The 11552-nt window shown below is 38.4% G+C and overlaps 1 protein-coding gene across 6 annotated transcripts; it reads right to left on the reverse strand.

The window, feature by feature from the left end:
* Window positions 1-1147: 1147 nt before the first annotated feature.
* Window positions 1148-11153, reverse strand: LOC306839043 (microtubule-associated protein RP/EB family member 3-like). Of its 6 annotated transcripts, none has more exons than XM_079367516.1 (9): window positions 11042-11153; window positions 7850-7917; window positions 6414-6538; window positions 6175-6320; window positions 5438-5600; window positions 3883-4019; window positions 3243-3395; window positions 3006-3065; window positions 1148-2138 (listed from the first exon to the last, which is right to left on the reverse strand). In XM_079367516.1, the coding sequence occupies exons 3-8, from the start codon at window positions 6532-6534 to the stop codon at window positions 3054-3056; spliced, it is 732 nt and encodes a 243-aa protein (XP_079223642.1). In that variant the 5' UTR covers window positions 6535-6538; window positions 7850-7917; window positions 11042-11153; the 3' UTR covers window positions 1148-2138; window positions 3006-3053. The 6 variants fall into 6 exon arrangements, with proteins under 6 accessions (XP_079223642.1, XP_079223639.1, XP_079223638.1 ...); XM_079367513.1 differs by lacking the exon at window positions 3006-3065 and adding an exon at window positions 9999-10082 and having other exon boundaries at window positions 11042-11149; XM_079367517.1 differs by having other exon boundaries at window positions 2039-2513.
* Window positions 11154-11552: the final 399 nt, after the last annotated feature.

An 11552-nucleotide genomic window follows, 5' to 3' on the forward strand; every position in this document is an offset into this window, starting at 1 on the left:
TGAATAGACAAACTTCACCAAAAAAAATGTTTTCTTTAACCGTCCCCAAGACCTCTTTCACATGGGTGACCATCACACTTCATAATAATTATTACATGATCAAGAAAACGCTTTATAAACAAGCTAATTGAATTGTTACTATAGAATTGTCAACAATTACTGTTATTATTGTATTTGATTTTGTTATATGGGCATTGCAATATCAAAATGTCACATTCATGCCAATAAAGTTCTGAACTCATTTGAATTCAGAGATTGACAATAAATATATAAAAACATATTGTATACATGAAAAATAAAAAAATAATTACGTTTTCTTTGAACAAATGTGAACCAGCATGAAGCTGTCTGTGAACTCAGAAACACTCACATCTAAAGCCAGAGTATTTGTTCACTTATTAGGAGGCGGAAAACACAATTTCCAGAGACAAAAATAGTTTAAAGTATTTCCGCAAAAGATTGCCAATTGAAGTGTGAAATTGTATAAAATTTAGCAGTTGCCAACTAACTTCAAGTTGAGCTTCATCTTTGTGTACGTTTTAGAATCAGGAGTAGGGATTAGATCATAAATGAGCAATAGAGTAACACAGAGAATGACAACACACACAATAAGGATTTCTTTAACCTCAGAGCTTTATTTCATTGCAGCAGAAACTCCAAATGATGCATGTTAATCATGTGGCTGCCATGGCAACAGATGTGTGAGAGGGGGTTCGTTGCTTTGTTCTCATGGGCTGGTCTGACAACACCTTTACCAGTCAGTCACATTAAATCACAGCCGAGGTTCACCTGCAACCTCCGCGGGGGTTATCAATTTTAAACAAACTCAATTAAATAGCAACAGAAAAATAATGATAGCAGCTACAACATTAAATTCAATTAAAACAGGAATACATTAGTATTTAGTAAGTAGTGTCTGCTGTAGTCTTTTTTTTTTGTTCATTCATAGAATTCATAGCCTGACACTTGTCTTATAAATTACTTCTACACTGACCCTGTCTGACTTGGCCATTGAGGAATTCAATGCAAATGATAAATCAAACTTCTTTAAAACGAGTCTACAAAATATAAAATAGCATCTTCCTTTATCTATTTTCTGGCTAACTGCATGTTGGCATGTTGAATCATTCAGTCCGTAAGTTTATGCTACATTTAGTGCAAGACCTTTAATTTCATCAAATTCACACACATTTTGTTGTCAGAAACTAGAGACAATTACAAAAGGTAAATAAATAAAAACATAAATACATCACGCCCTCTCATAAACAAGCTGTTAACAGTTTCATGAGCAAACCCTCTCCTCTGGGACAACTCCACAAGTAGGAATATACTTCTTTTTTTTTCGTTTTCACCCAGGAATGATGACATCTTTAAGCATATGAGCAATTCCACATTTTGCAATATGTTTGTGGGGTAAATTGTTGTTCACGTTTGTCACCATAAGCAGATTGTCGAAATATATACGTGCTGGCCTCTCTACTTCGGGGGGCTTGAAACAATTTATAATCATAGCCAAAATAAATAAAAAAACTGATCACATTGTGTGGAAAACATTGTGTTATTTCATATATAAACTCTGCATAAATCCTGTGTGCATTTTTGTGTGGTCACCAAAGAAAGTGCGTAATGAGAGAAAGTGACCATCTTCAAAAAACAGACAGATTGGTATCTCTGTTAGCTCCAGGCTGTAAGTGCCGGGGTTCCTTTAATTTCACTCCTGAAGCTTATACAGTTGACACAGTATCAGGTTAGACTAGCCCTGTCTGCGGTGCATCCGCCCCCTCTGGTGACAGGCTAGAGTTAGGTCGGGTAAGCCAAGTCAGGCTGCTGAGCCTTAGTCCAGACTGGTTTGGATTTAGTGTCTTTTGCTAGTCAGAGTTTGGGAAGCTAGGCTGTGCGACAAAGTCGTCGTTGTATGAAAACGCAGACGATTAGGTAGGAGGGAAGATAGTAAAAAAAAAAAAAACAACAGGGAAAAAACAAGGGGGGATGACAGTAATTATCAGGTAGTTTAAAAAGGTGGGTGGGGGGGGGGGGGTTAATGAAGGTGAGGAGGAGAAGAAGGAAAACTAAAAGTCCCCGTGGTTTCCCTCTGCTCCTTCGTCAATTTCTTCATCATCTGGTGGCGCAAATCCCTCCTGCATAGGAACGCAGAGGTCAGTGGCTGGTAGGATAAGTGCTCATTTCTGTGTGGGTGACGCTGCTTTCAACACAGCAACTCTTTATCCATAATATTGTGATATGTACATAATTATCTGAGACACGTCACTGTCATGTTACGTCATCCTGGGTTGCAATGCAGTGACTGCAGAGGTGCCTTGAACTGCAGCCATTATGCTTATAAGTAAATGCATTCTGAATAAATGTATTTTCTTGCAGCTATTTTTAATTGGATGTCCTCAATTATAACCTGTCCCCATTACACAGTCACAGACTTACACTCACACCTGGAAGTTTTCTTCTTCTCTAAGCTTCTTTGTCTAGTTGTCGCAAAATTGACCTTCACCCATGTCCTAATGCGCAAACACTTAAAGCGTCTCTGAGACTCATCAACTGTTTAAACTGTGTGATATTTTCTCATCACAACATCATTTTGAAAGACAAAGATATCAACACACTTGTGGATGTGCTCAAATACTGCATCATTTTCATAGTTATTATTAATGGAATATTTAAATGTGTTCATAAAACGTAAACAGCTAAGTAGAAACATTGTCTTTTCCAAGTAAGGAAGGTTTTTGTATGTAAGCTTTTATGTATTAATATGCTATTATTACATGCTATTAATGTAATGATCATCAAACAGCTGAAACACACTGTGATGGACAAAAGGGAAAAGTCCACAGAAACCAAAATAAAAAGTGTGTATGATCACAAATTGAACCTCAACAACAAGAGCCAAATGACTTATAGAGGAATATCTTAATGTGGACTGAAGAATACTTTTGATGAGATAAGAAATTAAAAAGAAGTCCAGTTGGTCTTGACTTAGAATTGTTTAATACCTTCCCCACACTGGACCCCAGGAAGAATAGCTGGACTCTTGGGTACAGCTAATTGGAATCCTAACAAATAAACAAATAAGCACACTTACTGGGTTAGTGGGTCGATTAAGTGGATTCGACTTGTAAGAACAATGGTGTTGTTTCTGATTCAATTGTGGTCTGACATATCTGGCAAAACCACTCTGTACTGTGTGAGCAGGTGAGTGCAGGCGCTCTGTGTAACCTGACTGTAATTACCTCTGTAGCGTACAGCGTGTCCATGATTTTCACGAGGGATGGGTGGTTTTCGTTGTTATGTTCCTGGCAGATGAGCTCGATGTCTCTCAGCTTTCCAAAGTAGAAGTCTCTCTCCTTCTCCAGTCCCTCCACAGTCAGCTTCATATCCAGCAGCTAGGAGAAAAAATAATGATAATGATGCACCTGCATATGAGACAGTATAGTATGGTGACCTATGGGACACTGGTGTGTGTAGACTAAATCATACTGGAACTGCTCACCAACTGGTCCAAACAAATCAGAAATGTGTTGACATGCCATTCATTTATGTTCATTACAGCTCCTTTTATTTCATAAAGAAACTGATCAACAGACTGTACGAATGTAAGAAAAGTTGAGTCTGTCCAAAAATGTCAGCAAAAAGTTTTTCATCACAGGGTACAGCAACCTTCCTTTAACTTTAATGTGTCAGGTTCCAGTGTGGGCCATCTGGGGCCTGTTCAGTATTCTCATGCTGTCCCAGTGTAAATTTGAAAACTTTTAAACAATCGAGGCCTACCTTCATGAATACTGAAGGGCACCATCAAACACGACATTCAATGTGAGACATGCAGCTGGCATCACGGTGGGCTTTAAGGTGGGTCACATGAGTCAGTGTTACCTGCTGGTTCAGCTCTACGAGCTCAGCGTCTCCTCCATTGCGGGACACAGGAGCACTCCTGCGAGTTGCTGTCATGTTGAGCTGCCTCTGAGGGGGGGGCGCAGTCTTTGGTGCTGTGGGAGACGTTCTCATAGGGCCTGAAAGACAGAAACACACACAGGTGTTTATCTATGTACCCTGGTTTGGATGGAGGTGTTTTCACTTTATTAGTTCAGAGTTTTTAGTTGATTTGGTTGTCATTGTTAATGTGGTCAAAGAGATATAGTAATTCAGCTGGCCACACTATCTTGTAAGAGCTTATGCTTTACTCGGATAATATCAGTGATGTTTAAAAAAAACATGTTTTTCATATTCATCATTTATCATATTTGGTTGTTTGCTCAGACAGAGTGCAAACAAGTACTCAAAATATATAAATTAACCAAAGTAGGATTAAAATCACAATATTGCTGAATGCAACAGCCCAATGGCAGCAGCTCTACTTTGCACATAAACACACAGCGCTGTTTTTGCCAGAGTTATAAGGAACTGTTTTCAATGAGAACCTTTGAAAATGTGCACACACACAGTTATTGTCAGACAATATAGAGCCTTAAATGAGCACCCTAAATTACAATCTGTGTAAGCGAGCTGCTCTGTTCAGCTTGTAGCTGCAGGATCCCTTAAAAGCAGACGTGTGTGTATTTGGAAAGGAGCAGAGCTGAGGGGCTCTGCTGGCTCGCTCCTGAGACGGACTGTGGTGCTGTGGAAACTTAAGCATTGACTAGAGAGGCAGCGATCATAGTGGTGGTCCATATCTGCTCTGATGAAATGAGGCTGGGGGACTGCCGGGGGGACCCAGCATACTGAACTCTATTTCCATCCATCTCTCTCTTACTGAGCCTTACACAGCAGGAGGCTGTTTAACATGAGTCTGGGCTGTTTTCCTTGCCACTGCAATACTGCAAGGTCCTTTGCTCATGAAGGACTAATATTGGGTCTGTGTAAATAATAAGACTAAAGTACAGTCTTGACTTCCTGTTTTTGTAAAGCGCCTTGAGTTACAAAAGATACAGTTTCCCTGACATCCAGATCACGTCAGGAGGGTGCATGTTAGTGCTGCGACCAGCAGCAAGTCACGTTGAGACAAATACAAATTGATTGATTGAGTTATTGGTTGATTGATTTAGAAGAGAGGACAGGAGGCTGGATGATCTGAGTTCTACATTTTAGCACCGAATTTCTAAAGAGAGAATCAGACAAGCTTATTCAGCTCAGATCAGTCAGTTTGGATGTATTTAAAACACCATCAAGCACTGACAGGCACACACACACACACACACACACACACACACACACACACACACACACAAACAGGCTCGATGCAGGAGGTTACCTGAACGAATGGGTCTTTTAGGTTTGTGGTGAATGGGATCACCTGGGTTAGAAGGTGGGGATGCGGATGCATGAAGTGTTGAACGTAATGGAATGAAAGCATTCAAATTCACACACAGCTGATGTGTCACACATGCCTATGTGTGTGTGAGTGTAGTGTGGATGTGTGTGCCGACTGTACCTTGGTTGGTCGGTGGCGGCGGCGTCCCCTCCTGGCCCTGTCGCATCATTATCGGGTCATAGTCTTTCCCGTCATAGTTGGCGTCAAAAAACTTCTTAAACCACTGAAGGAACTCAAAGTTATCCTGGAACTTACCCTTCACGAGGCGCTCCACGGGGATGATCTAAGAGAGACAGAAAAATAAAGAGAGAGAGGAAGATAAGAAGGACTTAAGTCCACATACGGATCCAAACAAAGGGCCTATACTTCGATCATGAGTAATAATTAATATGAGGACAGGACAAGCTTGATATCGCAGGGTCATTGTAATGGCAGATAGAAAATAAATTTATGAAAAAAAGCAATAAAAAGCAAAATCCACAAAGTGAAAACAGACCGGACTCAAACATCTACTAGGCTTTTTGAGAAACTGCAGTTTGTGGACTACACTGAACACAACAGAAATCATAACGCAATTATAATCCAAGAGAATTATAATTCCTGTGTTACTCCAAAACTGAAGAGCAAATGTGCAAGAGAGACACTCATGTTAGCAAATCTTTCTAGAGGACAAATCTTTGCTTCACTTTCTATATCAAGGAGATTTTGAAAAATCATAACAGGCAGACAGAGGAAGCTGAACCCAGGGCGAACATTTGTTTGACTCAATCTGATAGAATGAGTCTGTGTGTGTGTGTGTGTGTGTGTGTGTGTGTGTGTGTGTGTGTGTGTGTGTGTGTATGTGGTGTGTGTCTCACCTTGTCCACATTCATTCTCTTGAAAGAAGCCTGTAAGACCTTGAAATTTTGAATATATTCATGTTCCAATTTAGCATTGAACTTGACTTTCTTCATCAGTATGCAGCCTGGAAATAGCATGTCCATGAACTGACAGTAAGCTGAGCCTAGGAGGAGAAAAACACACATTCAGTTTTAGGACTGGAAGTACATTTAAACGTATATTTACAAGCACTTGATGAGAATAGAAAGTGTGTTACCTGAACCGAGCTGCTCGATTTTTGTGAAGTTGAGATGCAGAGAGTCGTTGACCCACGCTAACATGTCATGACGACTCAGGTTCTCTATAGTCATAGAGGTGGAGTAAACATTCACCGCCATCCTCCTGAACAAACACAAAGCACACACACACTTTATACAATACAGGGACTGATGTTGGCATGTTTTCTTGGTTCATCATTTTCAGTTAAAGGTGTCTGATTTGGCATAAAGTGGTTACTTTCTTGGCACAGAACATTCCAGTACAGAGCAGCTGTATGGTGCTGACCATTTAACCCTTTGTGAGGTGAACAAGGCCTCAGACTTTTTAAAGCAAGACTCTTTTGTTTGTTTCGCAGCCTCGAGTCTTAGTGTGCTTTCTCTATTAGGTGGCCTGCACTTTGGAACGAGCTGCCTGAGGAATTCAGGCTGGCCAATCAGTTTGATCTTTTAAATCCCTTCAAATATCACACTTTTATAAAGAGGCTTTTGTGTGAATTACTTGCTATGCACTGCTGCTCTTGAGTTTGGAATCACAGAAGGGCTTCTTTGCTACTTGAATCTTTCCTATGTTCGCCATTACTGCTGTTTCTATTTCTCAATTTCCTGTACATTCTGAACAGGTTTTAAATATTGAATACTTATCTTTTTTATTTTACTGCTATTGTTTTCTCATCGTGTGCAGAGCACTATGTCGACTGTTTTTTGAAAGGTACTATACACAAGCTATCAGCAGATCACGTATTGTATTTTTTAGTCGCCACAAAGTCTTCATCTTCAAGCTGTAGCCTTCAATCTTATACGTTACGCTTCAGAATGAGGAAGAGTAGAGCTGACAAAATAAAGTTTCTAACTGTGTTCTGCACCGTGTGTGAAGTTGTGGCGATCACATGACACATCTTTTTTTATTCCTTCCCAACAAAGTTATGGAACAAGTCGGTAAATGTGACAGGAGAGGAATCATATTCAGAAATGAAACCTTTGAGTCCAATCAATCTTCTTTTGAAGACGGGTATACAGAGTTTACGATGAGCAAACATTCATTACAAACATTACGCATGTCCTTCTGCCACACTGAGAATCTGTCAAGCTATATTTCTCTACACTAATCTTTGTCTTTTAATCTTGCTTGCTTCTTTGTATCACTGAAAACTTTCATCTAGACTCAACTGTGCTTTTAAAAAATAATAAAAAACTTTATTCCACAACTTTTAAGCAAATCTAAACTCTCACACTGCTGTTTTCACTGTTCAGGTTTAAATGTTCAAAACTCTGCCCAAGTGTTACATAATGACAGATTTATGATCATGTTCATCCCGCCTTTGTGCACAGCTCACCGCTGCACTACTATCGTATTTAGCCCTGCATATATTATTACTGATATGAGATATGCTTGATGGAGTGCTCCATGGACAGACACAAATAAATAAAGACCCACCTGAGCTGGGTGTGTGTTTGGTGTGAACTGTTCCAATCAGGCTGTGGTGGAGCACCTCTAAGAAAGACCTGGAGACACAAACCAGGATGAATTAGTTAAACTGAAATCTGTAGGATTAAAACTAAATCAAGTTTTCATTGTAGATTAATAATGTTCTTATTTAATAGATGCAAAACATTCAAGATGACATCCTCAAATGTGTCCATTGCCCAGAAGAATTCAGTTTACTCTTACAGAGGGCGACATCAAACCACAAATAATCACATTAAAAAGTTGTAATCAGAATCTTTTGGTTTATGAACTGATTATCTGAGAAGTTGACTGCTATTTAACAAATCCATGTTTGTTTCAGCTTGATTGAACGTCAGCAAACACCGGAGCTGCTCCAATCAGCTGAAAGATAACTGACCTGATATTCTGTATATACCCTTTAAATGTGACTTCCTCTGTACCTGTTTTCATTCATCACTCACTTAGTTGCTAAATCTGTCTCTCAGGTAATCCGTTGAGCCAATGTGAAACATGCTGTAACCAATCACAGTTAACAAAGGCATCTGAGATCACCAGCAGGGATCTACATATAAAACCTGCACAGCTTCCACTCATCACCCTGAAAGCTTGAAAAGAGGAACAATCCAACAGCACCAAAGAGACTGGCTCTAAAATAGACCTCCTACAGGTCAGGTCAGGATGGTGTGCTGAACAGTCACTTCCACTTTGCACAGCTTCACAGAGGTTATACTCCGGACATTTAACCAAGTTTATAATGAATTTAAATAACTATTTAGGCTTCCAACAACCAATGAAGAAGAGATAATGGAGATTAAACGAATACTGTGCTACAATGTTGGGCTAGTTTTGTCATGTGTGATGAATGTTTCAAAGTGTTTGTTGTTGTATTCTGGTCTCTAGAGTACTTCAACACTACCTCAAAAACATTATTATTATTATTATTATTATTATTATTATTATTATTATTATTATTATTAATATTATTATTATTATATGACTACAGTGATTATTTGTATTTCTTAAACTTACATTTATTTTCATGTATTGCTGGTTGTTTAAAGTAGGACTCAGAGAGATTAATACAGGTGATGCAGATGTTATAAAATCAACAAGTAATTGTGTTTAATAATCCTCAATAATTAATATTTACTGTCACTACGAATCTTGGAGGCTGTTCATATTTATAGATGAAAACATTGATGTACCAAGCCTAACCCTTTGCATTCATCTGCATCTGTTCAGCATTTCTTTAGTTTCCAATATTGTTTATATTTTTCAGTTTTAAAATCTGGACTTGTTTAAAAATCATTTATACTGTTGGTCATAGGTCCTTTTTATTTTTATACACGTTTCCTTCATTTATTTTCATTTGTTGTAAAGTACTGTATATTTCGTTGTACTGCCATAACAAATAAAACAAAGTCAAAGTCATTTTATTTCTAATCACACTTAGCCAATTAAACTGATCCTTAATCTTATTATGACCAAGTTTAAGGAAGGGAACAAAACGTGGCAGTGAGGAAAACAAAAATAGTCTGTGGTATATTTAATGTTTGTTAGAGGAATTTAACAAAAGTTAAAACATTTAAACAGTTAATTATCATTACACTGGTTTCCTCTTCTGTCGGAGGTTGATGGCCTGCACGTGTTATTTCACAATCCCACTGTAAAGCTAAACCTTGAACCTTGTGGCCACTGTCAATACAGCAGTCCAGTAGCTGTATAATGTAATCACGTAATGACAGCAGGTGAATGACTGACACCTTTCAGTTTCATATCTAATCTTTTGTTTTTATTGTGATGATACAGTTCACGTAAAGTGGGTCTTGGTTTGATCTTTTGATTGTACTGCAAAAGTAGTACCTTTGCGGTACTACTATTATTATTTTTACTACATCATACACTCCTTTTTTTAGACATCAATTAAGAGCTTACACTTTAAAAGGTAATTTATGGACATATTCAATCTAAAAATATATATTGTTTTAAAAAATACCTGAGAACTATATAGTAATAAAGAAGGAATACAGTCATGAATTAACTGCTCCTGTATCATTAAAATGACATCAAATAAAACCTTCTACGTATAAACAGGCAGGTGGTAAACATATTTAAAACAAGTGAAAGAAAGTTGTACCCAGTGGTGGCCGAAGAAGTGGGTATACTCCTAATTTTCTCCCCCAAATTGTTTTTTTAAGGTGACCCGTCCAGCAGAGGAAACCTGTTATAAACAGGGACACACTGGAGGCTCATCCCTTCACACATTGCAGCAAACTATTAAATATAATGAGTCCATCAATGGTGTAAATCAGAGGAGATGGAGAAGTGGGTGTACCCTATGGACACTGAAAAATTAGTAGATACACTCCCTGCACTACACTTTATTCTTAGACAACGACTTTTATTAGTCTAGTTTATTTCAAACATGTAAAAATAATAAAAGAAACAGAGAGAAGAAAGCAAGATGTAAAAAGAATTAAAAAGAATAAAAAAGCTCTGAAATACTTTCTATATAAATGGGATGTACACGTCAGAAAAGGAGCAAGAAGAAGTATAAAACCTTATTTAATCCCACCCCTTCTTTTTTTACATTAGTTATTAATCTAACTAATGTACGTTTTTATATGAAAGAAAAAGTGGTTGTACCGTATTAAATTAAAGAATTAAAGAAAGAGTGGTTAAAGGTCTAACCAGTATAAAATGACGTTATAGCCCATATAAACCAGTATGGTGACTGGACATTGCTCCATCTGTTGTCACGGGTGATCCGGGATGTTTGACAGACAGTTGACGGTACCGGTGGTCGGTGCGACACTCGCTGTAAACTGTACTGCTACTAGCTACACGGCTAACTAGTTCTACTGCTCAAGCTATCATTGTGGCTCAATTTCAAGACTTTTCACCTGATTTTTATAAACGCTAAGTGATTACAGTGAGCTTGTAATACCCCGGAGTGTAACTAAGACACGAGACTTTCTCCAGCCTGACGTTAACGTCCGTTACCCCCCTCTGAAGGCCTGTGGGATAACACACATACGCACGTTACCGATGGCGGAATAATTGTCAACGACGGGATGGTACAAGTATTTATCCGAGGCGTAAATTAAACACGCCGTTAAATGAAGTGATTTAAATTGTAAGGACGCACATTTTAAGTTAAGTTGAGTTAATGTGACTTACTGAAGTGCGACAGCGTCCCTCTCTCAGTCGTCCTGTTGTGTCTGATGATGAAGAGCTTTTCCGTTGCTATAACCCCCGACTGTTGCCTCGACAAGCTGCGCGAGACTAGACTGCTCTCTCCGATTTAAGCCGTTGGCAGTGCACATGCGCAAAGCAGTTGCCGGTATTTTACCTTCCTTTTGGTGAAACTGGTGGTCCCATGAGCAGCCATGACGGAGAAATGGGTTCATTCCCACACTAATCTCCAGTGACACTCTCATCTTCTTAGCTTCTCTTTTTTTTCACTCTGATTGCCTGTTTTTTCCCCCCCATTATTTTAAAACACACGATGAATCTATAAACCTAGTATAATTGTATTTCTATTGCATTTTTTTTAAATTAATGTAAACATGTTTTTGTTTAGTTTGTTTTTTTCACTTTTTACTATTTATTCGCGTTATTTTAAACTGTTGTAATCCCAAACGGAATCAATAGGGTTAGGGTTTATCTTTTTTCATATAAGCATCCCTCA

Source organism: Symphodus melops, assembly GCF_947650265.1.
Source record: "Symphodus melops genome assembly, chromosome: 1".
NCBI lineage: Eukaryota > Metazoa > Chordata > Actinopteri > Labriformes > Labridae > Symphodus > Symphodus melops.

Coding starts and splice junctions, on each gene's coding strand:
- LOC306839043 (XM_079367512.1), bottom strand. CDS start 6,534: ATGGCGGTGAATGTTTACTCCACCTCTATGACTATAGAGAACCTGAGT. Junction 6,321..6,413: donor AATCGAGCAGCTCGGTTCAG/GTAACACACTTT, acceptor TTCTCCTCCTAG/GCTCAGCTTACTGTCAGTTC. Junction 3,396..3,882: donor TCGTAGAGCTGAACCAGCAG/GTAACACTGACT, acceptor TTTTTCTCCTAG/CTGCTGGATATGAAGCTGAC.